Here is a 25,477-nt window from a genome sequence, read left to right as displayed (position 1 = left end):
AAAAAAAAAAATTGACGGGTTTGGCTCTGGCGCGAATTATATCAGCGGGATTATATCCGGGGATCTTACGTTGCTGAAGGGTCCAAATTCCGATTGGTGTCATTAATATCGTTCCAGGGCTTAACTCCCCGACAACAACCGAGCGCGCGTTTGCAGGTTCCCATTTAGCATAGTTGATTAACCACCGTTACGTACGTTACCGCGACTAGCGCCGTGCAACTTATCTCTCTTTGATTTCTCTCTGCGATATTCAAATCGTGGCTATGCGTATTTCAAATTTGCTAATTCTGCGCATACGTCGGAACGCCGCTTCGATTGTATGCTTCGATGTTTCTCTGAACGAGAAAAACAGACGCTCTCGAATGCAGGCAAACATTTGTCCTTATACGATAAAAAATCGCGAAAATATCTTTATTATGACCTTTAATTTTAATTAGTGTGAGATTACATTCACAATTCCTGTGTTATTTTCTTATTCCATAATTCTATTACTTGAATTAAAATTAATTGCACAATTGTTTAATCCGTTTGCGTTAAAGGGAATTTTGAATTTTGATGAGGTAAATAAAAATTAAACCAGTCTTGAAAGTTAGCAACTGTAGCACCATTAATTTTGAATAAAATGCAGAAATCAGTTTTCGGTTCAAGAGTTCATTGTTGAGTTGAGTAACGCGAAGGAAGATGAAAGCGGTATTGGCAGCTTGCGGACACTCCGCAGACAAGTTGTTTTTCGGTAAATGGTCGCGTCGCTTGATTCGTAAGATAGTTACACAGGAGTTGTTGTTTCCCGTTGTTGAGCGAAGAAGCCCTTTGAACGAGCATCCGACGCGTGCAGCGGTAATTAAAAGTCCCGACCTGCAGCATGAAGTGGATATCCGCGCAAAAGGAATTTAAACCGGAAGAGAGCACGCGCGTTTCGGTTACAATAAATTAATAAACCTCGCGATCTTCGCTTTTTGCATGCTGCATTCCTTTTGCTACCTCTACTCGTCTTTTTATCTGCGGTTTGCTTCTAGGAATTCCGGAAAAAATTCTGAAAAGCCCGCGCATTCCCCATTTGCTCCGTAATCACCAGGCAGGAAAATTACAAGATAAAAATAAAAACATCGCGCGAGAAACCGCATGATGATATAAAGGATATATTTAAAAGAATCTGAAATCAATCAAAGTCAAAGGTATTAATATAACGTTTATACTCTCCGGTCCAATTGAGAACAAAGCGGCAAGGTTCCCGGGAACCTCCAAATTGGTTAGATGACATGATTCGCGAGCCGTTGTATCCCGCAGTCACTATTGCGAAAACAGGACGATGGAAATCTCGTGGCCCCGGGGAACCGGTGTCGCCCATGACGCGGTATTAGCGATTCATAACTGACGTAACTGCGGCCGGACGCCGCTCGCAAATCGGTCACATTTGTTCTCTGTCCGGGACGTGTGCGCCCTCCTCGTGGCTAGTCAGCTATAAAGGGTTATTTAAAGCGAGGACCGCTTTCCATTAATGGCGTTTGCCTAACGAGAATTATTAAGCGTCGCGTGTAGCGCGACGCTCTATCCATGATGGTCATTTAGGCTAATGGCTTTTGAGTGACCGCGTGCCGCTCGAGGACTCGCAATTAGGCCAAAAGGCAAGTTCCTGAAAAAAATCCATCTCTCGTCTAGAACACATGCAGAACAATTAGAAACGCAGCAGTCTGCTCTCACAGAATTAAATAAAAAATCCAATAGAATTTCATTTTTTCAAAAGCCGCATACAGAACCGTACGTGTCTCTCTTCTGTACGTTCCATAAAAGTGTACAAAGATATTTATACTCTCTTTTACACCCCCAACTCGCAATCGCTTGCGTCGGACTTTGGCACTTTAATGTAATGCAAGAGACTTTAGCGTAATGTAAAGCGTTAAATAATTTCTCGCACACGTGTCGAAAGCACGCGTGACCCAAGTCTTGGCGCCTTGCTCTCGGTCACGTTCTCCATTCGTTAAACTTACGAGGCAAATGATAAATACAGTCAAGCCAAGAAGAACCGTGTCTCTCGCCAGAATATAGCGGAAGTTTCCTCGTTACGGTATATTGCGCATTCGTTGGCTAACAATATCTCGGCGCTTCATGGAGAAGCTTGAAGCGAGAATAACGTGCCAGATCGGTCATAAATGGTAAACGCGCACAGTTTTCCAACGACTTTTGGCCGGCTTTATAGTTACACGTTTCATAAATTCGCACGACGTGCTACAACAAACGCTCGTGAATATCGAGTAATGACTGTATTCCATTTTACGTATTTCATACTTATCGTTTTATCGCCTGTAAAATTTGGATTGCTTTTCAGAATATGATGTATGATACGGATACAGGCTATCCTGAAAATAATATTTTTATTAAAACCTTATGAAGAATATGAAGACGACTTGTCTCGGGAAAATAGAATATCGTTTATAAATTTTTTGGGATATTCTTCAGATTTATTCGCTTTATGATAAATAAATAATCCGGGTCGTTAAATAATCTAAATGACGATGAGCCACACTAAACATATATTATAACAGCACAACTGCAAATAGTTTGTGTATATTAATTTTATAGCAGGATAGGCAACCTTTGAAAAACAAATAATAAAATTCTCCAAAACATTTTGCTATTCAGACACTTATTTAATTAACGACCTAATATTATTACATGTTTATATATATATATGGAAGATGTACTTGGATCATACTCATCAAAAATGAAGAGAGAGGATTTGTAGCCAATGTACGACAAATTTTTAATTATTGATTATTTTAGGATAATCGAAAATATAGGGAAAATAATTTTCTTATAAGAATCATGAAATTTTTATATGGGCAAGTTTTTCCGGTAATGCAAGTAACCATTCGCGATACTATCTTTCCGGCGTTGGTGACAATCCTCGATCAATCGACAATCGACGATCGTTTCACGATTACAAGCTATATTTGGAGAGATACTTGCTCGATGCGGACCGAAACCTAATCGAGATGAAACAAACGAAACGAAAGACGGAGATTCGCAGTGACTGCAATTCTTGATGCAGTTGCTCGGAAAACTTGGCACGCAAACGTGGAAAAGCGACGCGCTTTTCTTCACTGTGACATGTTATCTCTCGGACAATCGACAGAAATGCGACAGAAATTGCGACGTTGACTAGAAATCGTGTATTTCAACGAATGGAGAACGCGAAAAAACTGAAGAATGTATAGAAAATAAAAAAAAAAAAAGAAAAAATGTAAGTCGGTCACATTAATTTTAAGCAATTTCATGAAGACCCACGTTTCCAGAAGAAATGCGTGACATTTTCCAATCTTCCAATCTTCCAATGGAAAATCGAAATATCGAAAGAAGATAAATTATCGGTTTACACAAGGAATGCGTTTTGAAGTCACGCTTCAAATTCAAAGTGCTGTCGTTAAGGAACCATTATTCCTCTCTCCTGATTCTCAACGTATCCTCGATGTATCTTCCGGTGAACATAAATCTTGAAACATCGCTTTGTGCAGTCGACTGATCTACTAAGCGTACGCGACGTCGCGTTTCTGTCTCTGCGGAAATATTCACCGCAAGCGCAATTATTAAAAAATGGAAAAGGTAGAACTCGGCGAATCCGTATGCCACCCTTGTCTCGCATTCCGGGGGTGTGCTCACGCAAACACACGCATATACACGAATGCTCGCAAATGTTACGGCTGACATAAACGCGACGGTTTAGCGATGTGGCATACAGATAAGACCCTCGTGCGAAATTTGAATATTTTTCTGTGCTTTCTTCCAGGACCAGCCTGTTCGCGGTGCTGCTCATGAATTCGGTCACTCCCTGGACTGGCGCACAGCTCTCCAGGTGCTCTCAATGTACCCTTGGTACCAGGGCCTGAGCCCCAACTATGAGCTACCAGAGGACGACCGACACGGATTCAGCAGATGTACGGTGAGTCACCCCCCGCGATGTTAGCACTCGCGAATTTATTCAGTGCATTTGGTTGCGAACGTCTCGCACCAATTGTCCAAATAAATTAGATTCTCGAATCTGAATCGTGAGTGATTAAGGCAAGAACGAGAACAGGCGTCTGCGAAAACCGTCATATCAATTTAACCGGGAGACATTAGCCTCGCGGAGAAACCCCGTTACGTATTTAAAGTCCCAGCGGGTGCGTTTCATTCGCATGAAATCGGAAATTACAACGTACAAGGAAATAGTATCAATGAAAATCAAAATACTATATTAATATATATAATGCATTATAACTATATAGTTCATAGATAAATCGAATAGCGTTAATAATAACGTAAGATTAAAGATTAATCTTGCTAAAAGAGAATACATCTTACACAAATCCTGCAATGCAAACTTTTATCGTTTTATTATTGTTCTTGCACCCGTTGCAAATCGATTGACGCGTGACGAGCGACGAGCTTAATTATCACACGCCGTTCGGTTCCCATTTAACATTGACAGCCCGACATTCATTGACTATTTCATCCTTCGAGCTTTCTTCGTGCAGCGAGAATCAAGCAGGGGTGAGCGCGGGAGGGAGGAGGGGGGGGGATTTATCTCGATCGTAAAACTCTCGGCGTGCGGCGATAAAGTACCGGCAGATTTATAGCCGCGTGTTATCGGGGGTCGCGGCGGGGGTTGAGCAGCCGCTCGCGGCGCGTTCGAATTTCGGGATCTCCGGGCACGCCATCGCGAGCACCGCATTATTATGCCGTACGTAACGTAGGGTGACGCGGTACCAGCACGGCTCGTAACGCTAGCGACGCAACGCTAGCGTGCCAACCGGCAGTTGAGTATATTAGAGAAGTTGTTTGCTCTTTACGAGGGCGCGGAGGCGCGCACAGGGTGACTCGGCGAAGATAGGGTTTATAATTGGACGCACAAATTTCTCGTCGAGCTTCATCGTGGTATTATTGCCCGGGAACGTATCTTTTGCGGCTCGCAGAGCACGTATTTTGGGATTAAATGGCGAAAAGTGACGGACATAAATTCCGAGGAAATGCACGCGATAACGTAACGTTAACGCCGCGTTGATGTCGCGCGTGTCTCCCGCGATTAAAATAAATTAGATTAGAAAATCGGAATTCAACTGGCAAAGGTAAATTTTTACAAACTGTGCGCGACTGCTAGCGTGATTTTCAATTACATATTATTAGGAGTGTGATTTAGTTTTGAGGGTTTTGCAACAGATGGCTGTAGTGTCAGTTTGTTCCAATAGCTGTTTCCGATAACTGTTTTTCTTACAGTCTTGACATTATCCATGACATTTAGTAGCATTATAGCAATAGATGCAATAACAGTCGTGTTTATATCATCGTAAAAATGCAACTTCCGAAACAGCATTTTCCACATGCGTTGCTTTTGTTTTTTAATCAAAAGAAAACTGCGGCTGACGGTTATAGAATTCTTGTGGAAACTTATGGTGATCCTGCCCCATCAATTAAGACGTGTGAATACTGGTTTAGACGCTTTAAAAGTGGTGATACTGATGTGAAGGACAAAGAACGCTCGGGACAACCAAGAAAGCTTGAAAATGCAGATTTGCAAGCATTATTGCACGAAAATCCAACAGAATCCACTTCAGAACTTGCCAGAGCATTAAATGTTGATCGTACAACAGTTACCAAACATTTACATGAAATGGGAAAAATTCAGAAAGAAGGGAAATGGGTTCACATCAATCGGAAAGTGCATTGCGAACCGGTTGAACATTTGCATTTCGTTGATCGCCAGGCAAAAAAAGAAGAGTCTTTTGTCTCGGATTGTTACTGGGGATGAAAAGTGGATCTATTTTGATAATCCGAAACGCAGAAAATCATGGGTGGATCCAGGCGAACCATCAACATCCACTCCGAGACGCAATATTCACGGTTCAAAAGTAATGCTCTGTATTTGGTGGATAGTGTACTATGAGCTGTTAAATCGCACGAGACTGTCACGGCTGATCGTTATCGACACCAATTGTACAAGTTGAAGCAAGCATTGACCAAAGACGACCACCAATTGCGAGTAAACGACGGAAAGTGATTCTTCTTCGTGACAACGCTCGACCTGACGTTGCGTTATCAGTGAAACGAACACTATTAGAGCTTGAATGGAAGTCTTACCGCACCCCGCGTATTCTCCATGCGATTATTATTTGTTCCGGTGGATGCAACACGCTTTAGAGGATACACACTTTCATAATTTGGAAGAAGCGCGAAAATTCGTCGACGAATGGATCAACTGAAAAGAAGAGTGATTTTATCGTGGTGGAATCCATCTGTTGCCAGAAAGATGGGAAAAAGTTATAGAAAAGGAAGGAAAATATTTTGATTAAGGTATTCATTCATTATCATATTTAAATACATGCTTTTGAGCAAAAAAAACCCTCAAACTAAATCACACCCCTAATAGATGTCCTGTGAAAAATGTATACGTCATTTGCTTGTTAAATGGGATGGAATGCTCTGCGAGCAGATTTCAACGATTGCAATGATTGCAACGGTAGATGTTACGCTCCAGTACCGAATTATCCAGATAGATTACATCCCGCGAATCGCAACTTGGACCGACTCGAAAGTCTGATGGCGGTAACAACTTAATTGTATCCGGTCGGGCTGTCGTAACGCCGCGGAAACTCGCAATTCGCTACACGCGCATGTCGAAAATGTCGTGTGTCGAACCGACGTATTCGGTTTAGCGAAATATCCGACACGCGCGCGCACCTGTGTCGTAAATGAGAAAGTGTCCTCCGGGATTGTTCTCGTCGCGAGGTACTCGCTAAAATCCGCGTCGAATTTATATCGCTTGGCGCGCTCGGAGAGCCAAATTGGAGGGCGGATTGGGGCAGCCCGTAGCATGGCTCTTTAGGCGGAATTACAGGCGCCCGTGTGCACCGGCGTCGGAAATTTGAATTTCGAGCGAGTGTCTGCATGCACCGACCGGCATAGTTTCTCTTGCTGCAGCAGATAGGGTACTTTGTAGTCCGGCGACGGAGGGCTAAAGACTCGGCTGAAAGTAGCAAACCCGTTCGATAGTCAGCCGCTGCTCCGCGGTGAGATCGCACTTGCGTTTGCCGTATGCATGCTCGTTTTATGCTCGCATCCAGAGACGCGAGCATATGCGATATTGAAAAGCGTATAAATGATAAATGCAAGAGAGTCGATGAGTTTTCTATTATTTACACAGTGAATTATTTATTACACGGTGTTAATTACACCGTAACAATGACTACGTTTACACGGCCAGATTTACGTCGAAGTTACAATGTTGTCATTGATGATTATAACAACTAACGTTAAATGCCGTATAAACAATGTATTACACCGATTTAATAACTCCGGCGTAAAGTACTGTTTACACGGCATTTAACGTTAGTTGTTATAACATCAATGTTGTAACTTCGACGTAAATCTGGCCGTGTAAACGTAGTCAATGGCTCGTGGCTCTGTAAAACTCTGTAAAATCCCGTTTGCTCATCACTTGTTCCTTGAGGTTTAGCTCGAGTATGTTGGTTACTCTGAATAATGTATTGCTTTTATATTATTATTGTTATGATAAAATATATATTTTGAATAAGTAAAATCCTTTTGCTTTAATGTGAAAGTCGGTATCGTATTCCGAGAGTTTTATCTTGAATATCGTGTTGGTACCGTGAAAAGTTCATTATTATTGTTATTATATATATATATAATATAAACAATAATAATATATATATACACCCACAGAAAAGATTTCTGGACTTAATGCTATTTACTCTTTAATCTATCATAAAATAAGATCGCTATAGCGACAATCATATTTATTATTGAAAAGAAGCATATTTTAATCTTGAATAGAAAATTCTAAAATCTAGATTAAAATAATCTTCGTGCTATCTCATTTATTTTCTCAGAAGGATTTAGATAAAAATTTGTAGCAAGTTCAAAATTTTCTTGATTTAAGAATATTGTGAGATCTAAAAGACATCTTATTCTATTCTTCTAAGAGAATTTGTAGAATCTGCACAAAACGGCCAATATTTATGTGTTGCAATCGAAAATCGGGAAAGTGTTTCTGTTATTTACAATGAATAAGTGCAATACTCTACAAGAAATATTAAAAGATATGGAAATGTCTTATCTCGAATCTTATTTCTCAAGTAAGTATATTGTATATACTTACTTACATTTCCATATCTTTTAATATTTCTTGTAGAGTATTGCACTTATTCATTGTAAATAACAGAAACACTTTCCCGATTTTCGATTGCAACACATAAATATTGGCCGTTTTGTGCAGATTCTACAAATTCTCTTAGAAGAATAGAATAAGATGTCTTTTAGATCTCACAATATTCTTAAATCAAGAAAATTTTGAACTTGCTACAAATTTTTATCTAAATCCTTCTGAGAAAATAAATGAGATAGCACGAAGATTATTTTAATCTAGATTTTAGAATTTTCTATTCAAGATTAAAATATGCTTCTTTTCAATAATAAATATGATTGTCGCTATAGCGATCTTATTTTATGATAGATTAAAGAGTAAATAGCATTAAGTCCAGAAATCTTTTCTGTGGGTGTATATATATATTATTATTGTTTATATTATATATATATATATAATAACAATAATAATGAACTTTTCACGGTACCAACACGATATTCAAGATAAAACTCTCGGAATACGATACCGACTTTCACATTAAAGCAAAAGGATTTTACTTATTCAAAATATATATTTTATCATAACAATAATAATATAAAAGCAATACATTATTCAGAGTAACCAACATACTCGAGCTAAACCTCAAGGAACAAGTGATGAGCAAACGGGATTTTACAGAGTTTTACAGAGCCACGAGCCATTGACTACGTTTACACGGCCAGATTTACGTCGAAGTTACAACATTGATGTTATAACAACTAACGTTAAATGCCGTGTAAACAGTACTTTACGCCGGAGTTATTAAATCGGTGTAATACATTGTTTATACGGCATTTAACGTTAGTTGTTATAATCATCAATGACAACATTGTAACTTCGACGTAAATCTGGCCGTGTAAACGTAGTCATTGTTACGGTGTAATTAACACCGTGTAATAAATAATTCACTGTGTAAATAATAGAAAACTCATCGACTCTCTTGCATTTATCATTTATACGCTTTTCAATATCGCATATGCTCGCGTCTCTGGATGCGAGCATAAAACGAGCATGCATACGGCAAACGCAAGTGCGATCTCACCGCGGAGCAGCGGCTGACTATCGAACGGGTTTGCTACTTTCAGCCGAGTCTTTAGCCCTCCGTCGCCGGACTACAAAGTACCCTATCTGCTGCAGCAAGAGAAACTATGCCGGTCGGTGCATGCAGACACTCGCTCGAAATTCAAATTTCCGACGCCGGTGCACACGGGCGCCTGTAATTCCGCCTAAAGAGCCATGCTACGGGCTGCCCCAATCCGCCCTCCAATTTGGCTCTCCGAGCGCGCCAAGCGATATAAATTCGACGCGGATTTTTAGCGAGTACCTCGCGACGAGAACAATCCCGGAGGACACTTTCTCATTTACGACACAGGTGCGCGCGCGTGTCGGATATTTCGCTAACCCGAATACGTCGGTTCGACACACGACATTTTCGACATGCCGCGGTGTAGCGAATTGCGAGTTTCCGCGCGCGTTACGACAGCCCGACCGGATACAATTAAGTTGTTTACCGCCATCAGACTTTCGAGTCGCGTCCAAGTTGCGATTCGCGGGGTTAATCTATCTGGATAATTCGGTACTGAGCTAACATCTACCGTTGCAATCATTGCAATCGTTGAAATCTGCTCGCAGAGCATTCCATCCCATTTAACAAGCAAATGACGTATACATTTTTCACAGACATCTATTAGGGGTGTATTTAGTTTTGAGTTTTTTTTGCTCAAAAACGCATGTATTTAAATATGATAATGAATGAATACCTTAATCAAAATATTTTCCTTCTTTTCTATAACTTTTTCCCATCTTTCTGGCAAGAGATGGATTCCACCACGATAAAATCACTCTTCTTTTCAGTTGATCCATTCGTCGACGAATTTTCGCACTTCTTCAAATTATGAAAGTGTGTATCCTCTAAAGCGTGTTGCATCCACCGGAACAAATAATAATCGCATGGAGAATACGCGGGGTGCGGTAAGACTTCCCATTCAAGCTCTAATAGTGTTTCTTTCACTGATAACGCAACGTCAGGTCGAGCGTTGTCACGAAGAAGAATCACTTTCCGTCGTTTACTCGCAATTGTGGTCGTTTTTGGTCCAATGCTTGCTTCAACTGTACAATTGGTGTCGATAACGATCAGCCGTGACAGTCTCGTGCGGATTTAACAGCTCATAGAACACTATCCCACCAAATACAGAGCATTACTTTTGAACCGTGAATATTGCGTCTCGGAGTGGATGTTGATGGTTCGCCTGGATCCACCCATGATTTTCTGCGTTTCGGATATCAAAATAGATCCACTTTTCATCCCCAGTAACAATCCGAGACAAAAGACTCTTCTTTTTTTTGCCTGGCGATCAACGAAATGCAAATGTTCAACCGGTTCGCAATCGCACTTTCCGACAATTGATGTGAAACCCATTTCCCTTCTTTCTGAATTTTTCCCATTTCATGTAAATGTTTGGTAACTGTTGTACGATCAACATTTAATGTCTGGCAAGTTCTGAAGTGGATTCTGTTGGATTTTCGTGCAATAATGCTTGCAAATCTGCGTTTTCAAGCTTTCTTGGTTGTCCCGAGCGTTCTTTGTCCTTCACATCAGTATCACCACTTTAAAGCGTCTAAACCAGTATTCACACGTCTTAATTGATGGGGCAGGATCACCATAAGTTTCGACAAGAATTCTATAACCGTCAGCCGCAGTTTTCTTTTGATTAAAAAACAAAAGCAACGCATGTGGAAAATGCTGTTTCGGAAGTTGCATTTTTACGATGATATAAACACGACTGTTATTGCATCTATTGCTATAATGCTACTAAATGTCATGGATAATGTCAAGACTGTAAGAAAGAACAGTTATCGGAAACAGCTATTGGAACAAACTGACACTACAGCCATCTGTTGCAAAACCCTCAAAACTAAATCACACTCCTAATAATATGTAATTGAAAATCACGCTAGCAGTCGCGCACAGTTTGTAAAATTTACCTTTGCCAGTTGAATTCCGATTTTCTAATCTAATTTATTTTAATCGCGGGAGACACGCGCGACATCAACGCGGCGTTAACGTTAACGTTATCGCGTGCATTTCCTCGGAATTTATGTCCGTCACTTTTCGCCATTTAATCCCAAAATACGTGCTCTGCGAGCGCAAAAGATACGTTCCCGGGCAATAATACCACGATGAAGCTCGACGAGAAATTTGTGCCGTCCAATTATAAACCCTATCTTCGCCGAGTCACCCTGTGCGCGCCTCCGCGCCCTCGTAAAGAGCAAACAACTTCTCTAATATACTCAACTGCCGGTTGGCACGCTAGCGTTGCGTCGCTAGCGTTACGAGCCGTGCTGGTACCGCGTCACCCTACGTTACGTACGGCATAATAATGCGGTGCTCGCGATGGCGTGCCCGGAGATCCCGAAATTCGAACGCGCCGCGAGCGGCTGCTCAACCCCCCGCCGCGACCCCCGATAACACGCGGCTATAAATCTGCCGGTACTTTATCGCCGCACGCCGAGAGTTTTACGATCGAGATAAATCCCCCCCCCCCTCCTCCCTCCCGCGCTCACCCCTGCTTGATTCTCGCTGCACGAAGAAAGCTCGAAGGATGAAATAGTCAATGAATGTCGGGCTGTCAATGTTAAATGGCGAACCGAACGGCGTGTGATAATTATAGCTCGTCGCTCGTCACGCGTCAATCGATTTGCAACGGGTGCAAGAACAATAATAAAACGATAAAAGTTTGCATTGCAGGATTTGTGTAAGATGTATTCTCTTTTAGCAAGATTAATCTTTAATCTTAACGTTATTATTAACGCTATTCGATTTTATCTATGAACTATATAGTTCATAATGCATTATATATATTAATATAGTATTTGATTTTATCATTGTACTATTTCCTTGTACGTTGTATTTCCGATTTCATGCGAATGAAACGCACCCGCTGGGACTTTAAATACGTAACGGGGTTTCTCCGCGAGGCTAATGTCTCCCGGTTAAATTGAATCCTGACGGTTTCGCAGACGCCTGTTCTCGTTCTTGCCTTAATCACTCACGATTCAGATTCGAGAATCTAATTTATTTGGACAATTGGTGCGAGACGTTCGCAACCAAATGCACTGAATAATTCGCGAGTGCTAACATCGCGGCGGAGGTGTACTCACCGTACATCTGCTGAATCCCGTGTCGGTCGTCCTCTGGTAGCTCATAGTTGGGGCTCAGGCCCTGGTACCAAGGGTACATGAGAGCACCCTGGACCGAGCTGTGCGCCAGTCCCAGGGAGTGACCGAATTCATGAGCAGCCACCGCGAACAGGCTGGTGCCTGGAAGAAGCACAGAAAAATATTCAAAATTCGCACGAGGGTCTTATCTGTATGCCACATCCGCTAAACCGTCGCGTTTATGTCAGCCGTAACATTTGCGAGCATTCGTGTATATGCGTGTGTTTGCGTGAGCACACCCCCGGAATGCGAGACAAGGGTGGCATACGGATTCGCCGAGTTCTACCTTTTCCATTTTTATACATTGCGCTTCGCGGTGAATATTTCGCAGAGACAGAAACGCGACGTCGCGTACGCTTAGTAGATCAGTCGACTGCACAAAGCGATGTTTCAAGAATTTATGTTCACCGGAAGATACATCGAGGATACGTTGAGAATCAGGAGAGAGGAATAATGGTTCCTTAACGACAGCACTTTGAATTTGAAGCGTGACTTCAAAACGCATTCCTTGTGTAAACCGATAATTTATCTTCTTTCGATATTTCGATTTTCCATTGGAAGATTGGAAGATTGGAAAATGTCACGCATTTCTTCTGGAAACGTGGGTCTTCATGAAATTGCTTAAATTAATGTGACCGACTTACATTTTTCTTTTTTATTTTTTTTATTTTTCTATACATTCTTCAGTTTTTTCGCGTTCTCCATTCGTTGAAAATACACGATTTCTAGTCAACGTCGCAATTTCTGTCGCATTTCTGTCGATTGTCCCGAGAGATAACATGTCACAGTGAAGAAAAGCGCGTCGCTTTTCCACGTTTGCGTGCCAAGTTTTCCGAGCAACTGCATCAAGAATTGCAGTCACTGCGAAATCTCCGTCTTTCGTTTCGTTTGTTTCATCTCGATTAGGTTTCGGTCCGCATCGAGCAAGTATCTCTCCAAATATAGCTTGTAATCGTGAAACGATCGTCGATTGTCGATTGATCGAGGATTGTCACCAACGCCGGAAAGATAGTATCGCGAATGGTTACTTGCATTACCGGAAAAACTTGCCCATATAAAAATTTCATGATTCTTATAAGAAAATTATTTTCCCTATATTTTCGATTATCCTAAAATAATCAATAATTAAAAATTTGTCGTACATTGGCTACAAATCCTCTCTCTTCATTTTTGATGAGTATGATCCAAGTACATCTTCCATATATATATATATAACATGTAATAATATTAGGTCGTTAATTAAATAAGTGTCTGAATAGCAAAATGTTTTGGAGAATTTTATTATTTGTTTTTCAAAGGTTGCCTATCCTGCTATAAAATTAATATACACAAACTATTTGCAGTTGTGCTGTTATAAATATATGTTTAGTGTGGCTCATCGTCATTTAGATTATTTAACGACCCGGATTATTTATTTTATCATAAAGCGAATAAATCTGAAGAATATCCCAAAAATTTTATAACGATATTCTATTTTCCCGGAGACAAGTCGTCTTCATATTCTTCATAAGGTTTTAATAAAAATATTATTTTCAGGATAGCCTGTATCCGTATCATACATCATATTCTGAAAAGCAATCCAAATTTTACAGGCGATAAAACGATAAGTATGAAATACGTAAAATGGAATACAGTCATTACTCGATATTCACGAGCGTTTGTTGTAGCACGTCGTGCGAATTTATGAAACGTGTAACTATAAAGCCGGCCAAAAGTCGTTGGAAAACTGTGCGCGTTTACCATTTATGACCGATCTGGCCACGTTATTCTCGCTTCAAGCTTCTCCATGAAGCGCCGAGATATTGTTAGCCAACGAATGCGCAATATACCGTAACGAGGAAACTTCCGCTATATTCTGGCGAGAGACACGGTTCTTCTTGGCTTGACTGTATTTATCATTTGCCTCGTAAGTTTAACGAATGGGAGACGTGACCGAGAGCAAGGCGCCAAGACTTGGGTCACGCGTGCTTTCGACACGTGTGCGAGAAATTATTTAACGCTTTACATTACGCTAAAGTCTCTTGCATTACATTAAAGTGCCAAAGTCCGACCGCAAGCGATTGCGAGTTGGGGGTGTAAAAGAGAGTATAAATATCTTTGTACACTTTTATGGAACGTACAGAAGAGAGATACACGTACGGTTCTGTATGCGGCTTTTGAAAAAATGAAATTCTATTGGATTTTTATTTAATTTCTGTGAGAGCAGACTGCTGCGTTTCTAATTGTTCTGCATGTGTTCTAGACGAGAGATGGATTTTTTTCAGGAACTTGCCTTTTGGCCTAATTGCGAGTCCTCGAGCGGCACGCGGTCACTCAAAAGCCATTAGCCTAAATGACCATCATGGATAGAGCGTCGCGCTACACGCGGACGCTTAATAATTCTCGTTAGGCAAACGCCATTAATGGCAAAGCGGTCCTCGCTTTAAATTAACCCCTTTATAGCTGACTAGCCACGAGGAGGGCGCACACGTCCCGGACAGAGAACAAATGTGACCGATTTGCGAGCGGCGTCCGGCCGCAGTTACGTCAGTTATGAATCGCTAATACCGCGTCATGGGCGACACCGGTTCCCCGGGGGCCACGAGATTTCCATCGTCCTGTTTTCGCAAATAGTGACTGCGGGATACAACGGCTCGCGAATCATGTCATCTAACCAATTTGGAGGTTCCCGCGGGAACCTTGCCGCTTTGTTCTCAATTGGACCGGAGAGTATAAACGTTATATTAATACCTTTGACTTTGATTGATTTCAGATTCTTTTAAATATATCCTTTATATCATCATGCGGTTTCTCGCGCGATGTTTTTATTTTTATCTTGTAATTTTCCTGCCTGGTGATTACGGAGCAAATGGGGAATGCGCGGGCTTTTCAGAATTTTTCCGGAATTCCTAGAAGCAAACCGCAGATAAAAAGACGAGTAGAGGTAGCAAAAGGAATGGCATGCAAAAAGCGAAGATCGCGAGGATTTTAATTTATTTAACCGAAACGCGCGTGCTCTCTTCCGGATTTTAATTCCTTTTGCGCGGATATCCACTTCATGCTGCAGTCGGGACTTTAATTTACCCGCTGCACGTCGATGCGTTCCAAAGGGCTTCTCGCTCAACCAACGGGAAAACCAACTCTGGTAACTATCTTAGCGAAATCAAGCGACCGACATTTACCGAAAACTTGTCTGCAGAGTGTCCCAGAACTGCCAATACCGCTTTCATCTTCCTTCCGCGTACTCAACTCAACAATGAACTCTTGAACCGAAACTTGATTTCTCCATTTTTTCAAATTAATGGTTGCTACAGTTGCTAACTTTCAAGACTGTTTAATTTTTATTTACCTCATCAAAATTCAAATTCCCTTAACGCAAACCGGATTAACAATTGTGCATTAATTTTAATCAAGTATAGAATTATGGAATAATGGAAAATAACAGAATTGTGAATGTAATCTCAAGCTAATTAATTTAAGGTCATAATAAAGATATTCGCGATTATTTTATCGTTATAGAGGAAAAATGTTTCCTGGCATCGAGAGCGTCTGTTTTCTCGTTCAAGAGAAACATCGAAGCATAACAAATCGGAGCGGCGTCTCCCGACGCTATGCCGCAGAATTAGCAATTTGAATACGCATGCCACGATTTGATAATCGCAGAGAGAAAATCAAAGAGAGATAGTTGCACGGCGCTGTCGCGGTAACGTACGTAACGGTGGTTATAACTATGCTAATGGGAACTGCAAACGCGCGCTCGGTGTTGTCGGGGAGTTAAGCTGGAACGATATTAATGACACCAATCGGAATTTGGACCCTCAGCAACGTCAAAGGATCCCCGGATGATAATCCGCTGATATAATCGCGCCAGAGCCAAACCCGTCTTCCGATACTGGGGGGAGACGACTCCGATTAATTAATACGGCTAATTAATAGGCCGGACATGATGGCGATTAAATTAGTTCTCCTTCCCTTCTCCCTGTTTAGAGAGAGAGAGAGAGAGAGAGAGAGAGAGAGACCGACAGACAGACAGAGAGAGGAAAATTAGCCAGTGGCTATGTGCGAGCGAACGCGCGTTTGCAAGACGCGAAAAGAGAACTTGCACAAGGAAAGTACGTCACTGTTGCTACCGGCGAGAGCGGATCGAACGCAATGGCGTTATTAAGAGTCTCGATTAAAGTTTCGCCGAGAAAATTCCCGCCGCGGCTCAGGAACACGTAGTAATGATTGAACTTTAACCGCGTTAAGCGCTTAGCGCGTAGAAACTTCTTAAAGTTCCGCCCGGAAAACCTCGGGAAAAACATCCGCGTTTCGAGCGGAAACTCAAGGTTTTAGCAGAAAAAAAAGTATATATATTATTTTTTCAAGTTTGCAGCGCAATTACACTAGCGTAGAAGGCCTCGTACTCGTTTTTTGCAATTTCTACTTTCCGGATATTTAACTTTCCCGAACTAGTTTTTCCCGCAACGGAAATTTAGTCGAATGTTTTCCTACGGCTCTCCAATATTCTTTCTTGCCTGAGGAAATTCAATTTAAATTAATCGAGAGATAGAACGTGACCATTCGCATACTTTTCACTCATCGTTCTTTAAAGATTCCACGGATTAAGCTATCATTATATGATTACATCACATTTAACAGTAATTACGTGAGTAAGGTGGTCTGAATTTGCAGCGCGTTCGAGGGAACCGTCAAGGAGATTTTTCGCGCTGAGCTTTCCGTAATTCCCATTTCTGCCAAGCGAATTGCTCGAGCAAATTAGTCCTGGTCGTGGAAAAAGCTGCTAGCTTCGGTTCGTATTTCGTGCTATTCGTTCGCCGACCATCGCTTGAAAACTTCCGGCTGCGGCGGAACAATATGGCGCGGTGTGGTGCGAAGAAAGTGGCAGAAGCGTATTATGCATATGCTGCGACAATACGGCTGTGCTCGCGACGGCAGAAACGAGGTGTACTTTTGTTGCGCTTTCGCGGCACTCGAGGAACGAGCATATCGTCTGAAATACTTCGCGGCATGTTCCTTCCCCACGATAAACCGTCGACGGCGGTTTCCATACAAGCCGCCGTTGCGTTATTCACCGCAAATTACTCTTTCGAGTGATGAATTGACGGCATAAAGTCCACTCGGTGTGAATAAGAGATCAAATAAACAAGATTCCCGCTTTGTTTTTAATTAAACGGAATTATAACTGCACTCTTTGCACAAAACCGCTTTAATGCTGAAAGTATTTTTTCGTAGATTTTCGCAAAAAGCTTGTAGAATCAATAAGCGCTTGTTCAGAAAATATTTGTAGACGTAATATAATAATCTCTCTTTTTCAAATTCAATATTTTTATAATAAAAATAAAATGATAAAGACAAATAATTTTATTTTTATTGTAATTATTACCTAAATAGAGTTATCAAAGGGGATTACAATTGCTAATTATATAATTGTTAATGCTTCAGTAGTTATATTTTATAATATAAATGATTTAATGGTTGATTTAATAGATGATGCGCACAAAACATAATGTATTTAATACGTTCCCTGCCAAGCCGGTTTTGAATAGTTATCGTTTTCAGGCCTTGTGTACCAAAACAGTACACATTATAGAGTTTGATAAAAATTATCTATTTTTTCGCTTTTTACGAGCTGAAAATGTATTTTTTAGTAGAATAATAATGAAACTAATAAACATCATCATGGAACATGTAATAGTGATATTAATTTTAGTGATACAAAAAAAATTATTTTCTTGCACCTTATCTACCAGTGATAAAAATATCATTTGGCCTGAAAATGAGTTTCAATATGTACCGAAAGTATCACTTTATAATTAACGGAACGTGTTAATTATAAAGTGCGATATAAAGTTAACTTATTGAATGCCAAACGTAACTGCCAAAAGAGCCGTGTTTCAACAATAAGCGGGAAATTACGAGGAAAATCTGCAAGAAAACGGTCTCGTGATCAAGTTGCAGCACGTTAATGGACAGGCAGTCAGGAGTTTCTCGCGGCGCTTGCCTAATTGCCGTCGCCGGGATCAAAATCAACGCGGTGATACGCGGATTGCGCAAATTACGCAATTAAGCAAGCCCGAAACAAGCACGAAGGAACGGATTCATTGTCGCGTGCAAGATCAACTCTCTCTTTCTGTCTCTGTCTGTGTCTCTCTCTCTCCGCTTTCTACGAGCGACATCGTCGCCCTGATTGAACACTAATTAAACGTGCGCGGGCGCGCAATGTCGACCCGTAAGGAAGCACCATTAATCATTTCAACAGGTTGTCTGCCCCATTGGGCCCACGCTTCTTGGTTGACTTTCGTGTGAAATCATTAATCGTCGTTAACTACAATTTCAGCTGACACGCCTTGAAGCGCAATCACAAAAAGATAATAATAATTAGAGTTAAAGAAATTAATTAAAACTTGCGTAGAAAAAATACACATAATGTGAGGATATAGAATGTTAAGAAAATCTGTCGCTATTAAATATAATATATAATCATATATATATATATATATTATATATTATATATTAATATATATATATTAATATATTAATATATATATATATTCTGTAATATATATATATATATATATATTAATTCTGTAAGACAATTCCTCCTCCCGTAAAATAAATCTTTTCGATATTCTTGAAATGTGTTTATTTTAGTTCTAAATAATAGTTCTAAAACATTTTGGATACATAGGGTACGTGTAAAATAATAATATCGTGATGATTATATATTATATATAATATATATATATATATAATATATATATATCACGATATTATTATTTTACACGTACCCTATGTATCCAAAATGTTTTAGAACTATTATTTAGAACTAAAATAAACACATTTCAAGAATATCGAAAAGATTTATTTTACGGGAGGAGGAATTGTCTTACAGAATTAATAAATAAATAAATAACTAAATAATAAATAAATAGCTAATTTATTTGGATCAAATGTTATAAATTCAGAGAGAGAAAAAAGTTTCAACAAGAAGTGATATATTTAGAAAATACTTGAAGAGTCGCATTAGGACAAAGGAGGAGGTAGGAGAAAGTCGATAAAGGAAGCTCGCAGGCAATTCTTCGGACGCCCATATACGCCGTTCGTGAATACCTTTATGTACCGTATCCGACATTTTATATCGATTCCGAGATATAACGGCCAGCGGTGTAATGTCGGCTTCGATTCCTCAGAGTCGAAAGACTGCTTTCCCGATCTGTGCAGGTTCTCTTTTATCACGGTGTGACCGCGTCTTATATCGGATGACCGAGTTGGCACGCCGCCAAACCGCGAACGTTTCCCACCCCCGCGCATGATTCCGCTAAGGGATGCTGGTCCCGAGAGACTCGACATTCCGGCTTCAAATTCGGACAATTTATACGATTCATACAATTCCAGCGTCAAGCAGTTCATCGCAAACACTAACAATTGGATTTACTCTAATTTCGCAGCATCTCGTCTTTACTATTAAACTAAAGATTTGAGACCATACTGTCCGGATACTATCTTGCGGGAGAAGGGCCGTCCGAAAGGGCCATTGAATTTGAGGTATCAGTTCGTGAGGGCCAAATCCTACGAATTCGATTATCCGATCATGGAAAAAGGACGATTGGATCGTCGATCCTCTTACCTTCCTCGTTCTCGTCATCGTCCAGCAACCAGATCTCCTCCTCGTCGAAATGAGCGTCCCCGCCGCGATCCCTGCCTGGGAAGAACGCGTGCGCCAGGATCTGACCTCTGCCATCGAACGGATATCCATCCCCGTGATAACCCCTTGAATAACGCACGGTGAATATTATGCATCACTGCACCGAACAAAATCGCCAGCCACCACCGAAATTATCGTCTGCCATGAGTTTGCATTTCTACGTGGAATTATGTAACGGAATTTTCCGCGTGGAATTATGTCGAACACGTTATCGTTATATCGCACACGAAATTCTCGCGTGGAAACACGATGGGAGAATTGTCTCTCTTGTCGAATGCCGATGGCGTAGCTGGCAAGGTTTTCAAAGTTTTCCATCGAAAACTCCAAAGTTAATCTCCGTTAGCAGAAAACTCTTCTTCAGTCCACATCGTATTTGCAGTAAATATTTATAAACTTGTAAATTACTCGATACAGAAAAGTATTTATTACGAAGTTGTTATAACAAACATAACGTTCGTGTAACATCAAAACATTTATATTAAAATAAATACTAAATTATTAGTTTATATAAAGTTTTATATGAGATTATTATTATAAGCACACTATTAACGATTAATTTGATGTTATCAGCTAAATCAATGTTGTGAGAGACTCACCGATGGAAGTAGACCAAGATGTCGGCGCGGTCGCTGTTGATCTCCTGGAAGGTGAGCCTGGAATTTCTGGCCCAAAGGTCAAGGGCCCTACTCAGCTCCAGCCGGACCCCGCCGGTGTTCAAGCCGCTGGGCTGCTCGGATCTCAGGCTGTGACAAACATACAGAGAAGTCCTCGTGAGAAATCGATTAATCGATCCAACCATGCGGAGGACACGCGGCGACATAAACAGGGAATATTTGCACAGCGCTTGCCAAGGCGATCCGCCCGCCGGTTCCGATAAATGCTTAAGTAAACTGCGCTTGATCGATTGTGGCTCGATCCGGCCCGAGTGTTTGCCAATTACCGATTACCTGAGAACATGCGACCACCATAAAGGGTCCAAAGAAGGGCACGCCGCATCATGCGATATTCTACGATCGCCAAACTCGATCAAAGACCGAAACGGCGGCCCTTCGGGACTTGCCAAGTACACGCTAATGGCTCGTGTCTTTTCCTATATCACTTTCTAATATTCTCATTCTCATATTCTTAACTGTTCTTAATGTTCCTAGTATTGTTAACTGGTTCCGTTGTCTCTTGTGCCTCGCGAACGATAATAATAATAATATGCATTTTTAATGCTGTTAAGCGCGCTTGCCTTTGCGAACAATAAAAATTGCGTACGTGTAGATAATTAAATTTCGCTTAAGGGGGGAGCCTGCTTTAGAACGCTGAAAATAAGGTATATTTTACGAATTGTTTTTGGAGAAACTATACAGCGGATCATTATAGAACTTTGATGCATTTATTAGTACATGTTTAAAGATAAACAAAATTATTTTTTGATTTGAATATATCGCTTGTAGAGGTCGTCCTCGAGAAATCTTAGTGCAGCCGCGTCGCCGGCATTGCAAATTGGTGAGCATTCTCCTGCCTCCAAATTTCGTCTAAACTGAAAAATTGAAATATGTTCTCGTTATTTATGAATTCCCATCGTCGATGAACCAAAGAGAGAAGAAAAAAGTTGAAAAGTGCCAAAATGGTGGAGCTTAGAACACAAAAGTACGATTTTTAGGCAAAGTTGTTGAACTTTTTCATGCAAAAGTAATTGTTTAACTTAATGTTTTTATGAATATTAAAGGTTCATCGACGATGGGGATTCATAAATAACGAGAAAATATTTCAATTTTTCAGTTTGGATGAAATTTGGAGGCAGGAGAATGATCACCAATTTACAATGCCTCCAGGACGACCTCTGCAGGCGACATATTCAAATAAAAAAATAATTTTTTTATCTTTAAACATGTACTAATAAATGCATCAAAGTTTTATAATGATCCGCTGTATAGTTTCTCCAAAAAAATTCGTAAAATTATACCTTATTTTCAACGTTCTAAAGCAGGCTCCCCCCTTAAGGGCGGAATTTCTCGTCCGTGTTGAGTCGCTACTCGCAATTCTCGCAGTTTCCGCAGTAAATCGTCTCCGCGCGAGCGACAATTGCGCGATTCGCGTCCACAAGAAACCACTGTTTCACTCGAGGCAAACTTATTATTTACACGAGATCGGAAATAAGACAGTCGTGAGTTTCTCGCGGGAAACCGTAAGCTTTCCGCCGAGTTCGGAAGCCGGCAAAAATACGAAAAGTCCCACAAACACGAGGAGAGAGATAGAGACGAATCAACTCTGTCCCATTCTTTTCTCCTCTCTCTATCTCTCATCCTCTCTTTCTCCTTTTGAAATACGCTCCAGATGCGCGAAATAATTCAAGCGCTCGAATCTCGCGGATTTCGCAAATCGGCCAACACGCCGCGGCATAAATTAATTAAAAAAAGCACTCCTGCGAAACCGCCGCTGGTCTCAGCAGAATCCGTGTCAAGACTTCGACTCTCCGAGTACTTTGTGGTACAAGCGGAATTAATCATTTCGCACGAAGACGATTGCCGCCAGATTTTACCGAGTCGTGGACTTGGCGCGTGGATCTGCATAATTACGATATATATCGCGCTGATGATATGTGCACCTCTTTTTCATAATAAGTGCGTCTATTTATTTATTCAATGACTGGGAAAAAGATAGCTGCAGGGAAAGAACTTTTTTCCTGTTATATTTTCAGCCACTTCTACGGTATATTCTATCCATCGAATATTTCTCTCTGTATTCCTCGGGTGTAATAAGGATATTCTGAAGCTAGGATATATAGAATTGCATAAATCTGCATGGAAATCATCTATCTGTTTGTCGATGCATCAATTTAAAAACAATTGAACTATGGGATTTTTATATCTGAATAAATTGTATTTATTTTAAGAAGACTATCTTTGCCTATATATTTTTTATTTTACAATTCTCTATCTTAGTATAAGCTTTGTTAAATCCCTTTTTCTTGAACTGGGATTACTTTATCTATTTTTAATTAATAAATTAACTAATATTTAATATGTTCCTATTACATATTTTATATCTTTTTTACGTTACCCTGTAATTTCTACAGTTTTATATCAATTTCAAATCAAATTTCAAATAACAAAAGAATCTATATCAAGCGGTATGATTTGAAAGCTAAAATTCTTTTCCAAAATTCTCTCCATTTTTCATTTATTCATTTATTTGATTCCGAACGTATTTATTAAAGTGCTCACGCATAACGTTAATATCGAACGAAACGTGTATTAACTCTCGTTCGACTTTCAATGAGGCGATTGGATTCGCATCAGTAAGCGCAATTTACATCGACAGAAAGCCGACGATGATTATTAACGGCCAACCGGTGGCAATCTCGGAAATAGGAAACGGGACCCAGTAGCATTGCCAATGATGATTACGTATCACCATGTCCCATCATCGCTTGCAAGCGCGTTTATGTACCTGTTTTATTAAAACGATTCGTATCGCGCAGTTTAATTAGGTAAAGCGACTCGAACACTGATCGATATAACGGTGTCGAGGTTGCTCCGGTATCAAATTGTCACATTTCCGTTGCATCCGCGTATTTCCGGTACACTTGTATATCCGCGCAGCTTCCCGCGCGATCCTCGCGAATTCGAATGAGAGTACGCGAGACTTAATTTTCGGGAACCAGTGGTTCGCGAGCGCACAAGGTTCAATGTTGAACCGCGTACGCGTGCATCCTTTCTTTCCCCTTTCTCTCATCGAATTTTGAAGTCAATTTCGTGGTCGAACCTAAGGAACATTACGTTCATCCGCACACGTCGAACTTTCGACGTGGCCCAAATTTCAAAGTTGGGTCCTCGGATACGTTCAGCGCGGCTGAAAGTTACGGGGAAGTTACCCTTGTTACCGGGATAACGAGAGGTGGATCGGAATGATATCCCGGAATCGATAGGGGAATATCGTGCGATTTAAAGATGCTCTCACGAACGCGTATCGCCCGATGTGATACCTTACGCGATCGTGTATAATCGTATAGGAAATCTAGATACTGCTACCATGTATAAAGAGAGGTAGAGGTAGAGGTAAGGTTCCCTTGAGGAACAGGAAGATATTTCACGATGTAAATTTGCTATCGATCGCGTTCTGCGTTGTCCTCGAGCGATCACCTTTCTTCCTTGGCACATCTTTTCACAGATCAGCGGTCCCGGAATATGCAGAAATAATACAAGCTGAAATGTCAAGATATGAGATATCAAATGACTGAAGTGCAAGAGAAATCACACGAGAAGACTAAAAAGAAAAAAAGAGATCCGCAATATTCCAGAGTCGATCACGCGTAAGTTTAAATCAACATTTATGATATTCTTCTGAATAAAAAAAGTATACATAATTGCACGCGGGACTGCGCAGCATTCGCAAACGGAAAATATCGTTGTAAGGATGAGAAATTACGTCCAAGAAATAATTGACTGATAATGTTAAAAATAAAAGAGAAGAAAAGAGAGGGAAAGAAACTTCTCGTACACGCCCCGTTTGTTATTATTAATAGATAAGTGAGGAAAAAGGAATCGACCCGCGTGCATGGGCAATTTGGCACTTGTTAGGTAGCCGACGGAGATTAATGGACGAATAGGTGTCGTGACAAATAGGTAAATTGATAGTTACGACTCGCCTCGGATAAATGGGGCCGCGTTCGTTTAATTTAAAACGAGCAGTACGTTTTGCGCGAGTGGAATCGACTTCTCCGCTAACCTCCGCTTTAATTTAAGCCGTTAGTTTATGCGTTTACACGCGGATAACATCGATGAAAAGTCACGCCAACATTATTTCTAATCATCGGAGGCAAAAAAAGAGAATTCTTCCTCGGAGAATTTTCGAATTTTATTTCTCGACGAACAAACATCGTACTTGTTTCTCGAATCGAATAAAAACAATGACATGACATGAAATTTAATTAACTAAAAATAATAAAAGAAAAAACGCAAAAAGCAGAGGACACGATAAATTTCTGCAGGAATTTTATATTGTAAAAATGTGTTGTGTAGAATATTGTTCTTCTCGTCACTCGATACTGCAGTCATCTCTCCTCCGTTTCCCTTCCCTACGATTTCGTGCAATTAATGCCGGACGCTAATTATCGTGTTCCATTTGACCGTCAACACATCATTTATCGATTTCGCGATCTAGCTGCGTGAAACAATTTATCTCGAGTGGGTGGCTTCGCCTATGTGTATACACACTCGGGCGCGTTTAATTTCGCGAGTAACCACGCTCACTCTCGCCATTAATATCATGCCTTCAGCGGCATCTCGTATTTAATATACGATCGCTAATGAACATCACGTAGCGAAAGCGCGTAATACCGCGATAAATGCCGGTCGCATCACGAAAAGTGCAGTCAACGCAGAGGAACGTGGAATTACGCGCGCAAA

The 25,477-nt window shown here is 40.7% G+C and overlaps 1 protein-coding gene across 3 annotated transcripts in view; it reads right to left on the bottom strand.

Moving 5' to 3' along the window:
* The window catches only part of LOC105283753 (matrix metalloproteinase-2), a 243,452-nt gene that overhangs the window by 31,506 nt on the left and 186,469 nt on the right, over positions 1 to 25,477 (bottom strand). For all 3 annotated transcript variants that reach the window (XM_011346782.3, XM_011346781.2, XM_020033093.2), the window contains 3 exons: positions 20,675 to 20,821; positions 20,001 to 20,143; positions 12,335 to 12,493 (listed from right to left, as the gene is read on the bottom strand). In XM_011346782.3, coding sequence (XP_011345084.1) covers positions 12,335 to 12,493; positions 20,001 to 20,143; positions 20,675 to 20,821 — 449 coding nt within the window. The remainder of the gene's footprint in view (positions 1 to 12,334; positions 12,494 to 20,000; positions 20,144 to 20,674; positions 20,822 to 25,477) is intronic.

This window comes from Ooceraea biroi, chromosome 10, assembly GCF_003672135.1.
Source record: "Ooceraea biroi isolate clonal line C1 chromosome 10, Obir_v5.4, whole genome shotgun sequence".
NCBI lineage: Eukaryota > Metazoa > Arthropoda > Insecta > Hymenoptera > Formicidae > Ooceraea > Ooceraea biroi.
Note: the sequence above shows the minus strand (reverse complement) of the source record. Positions and strands in the feature narration are given on the sequence as shown.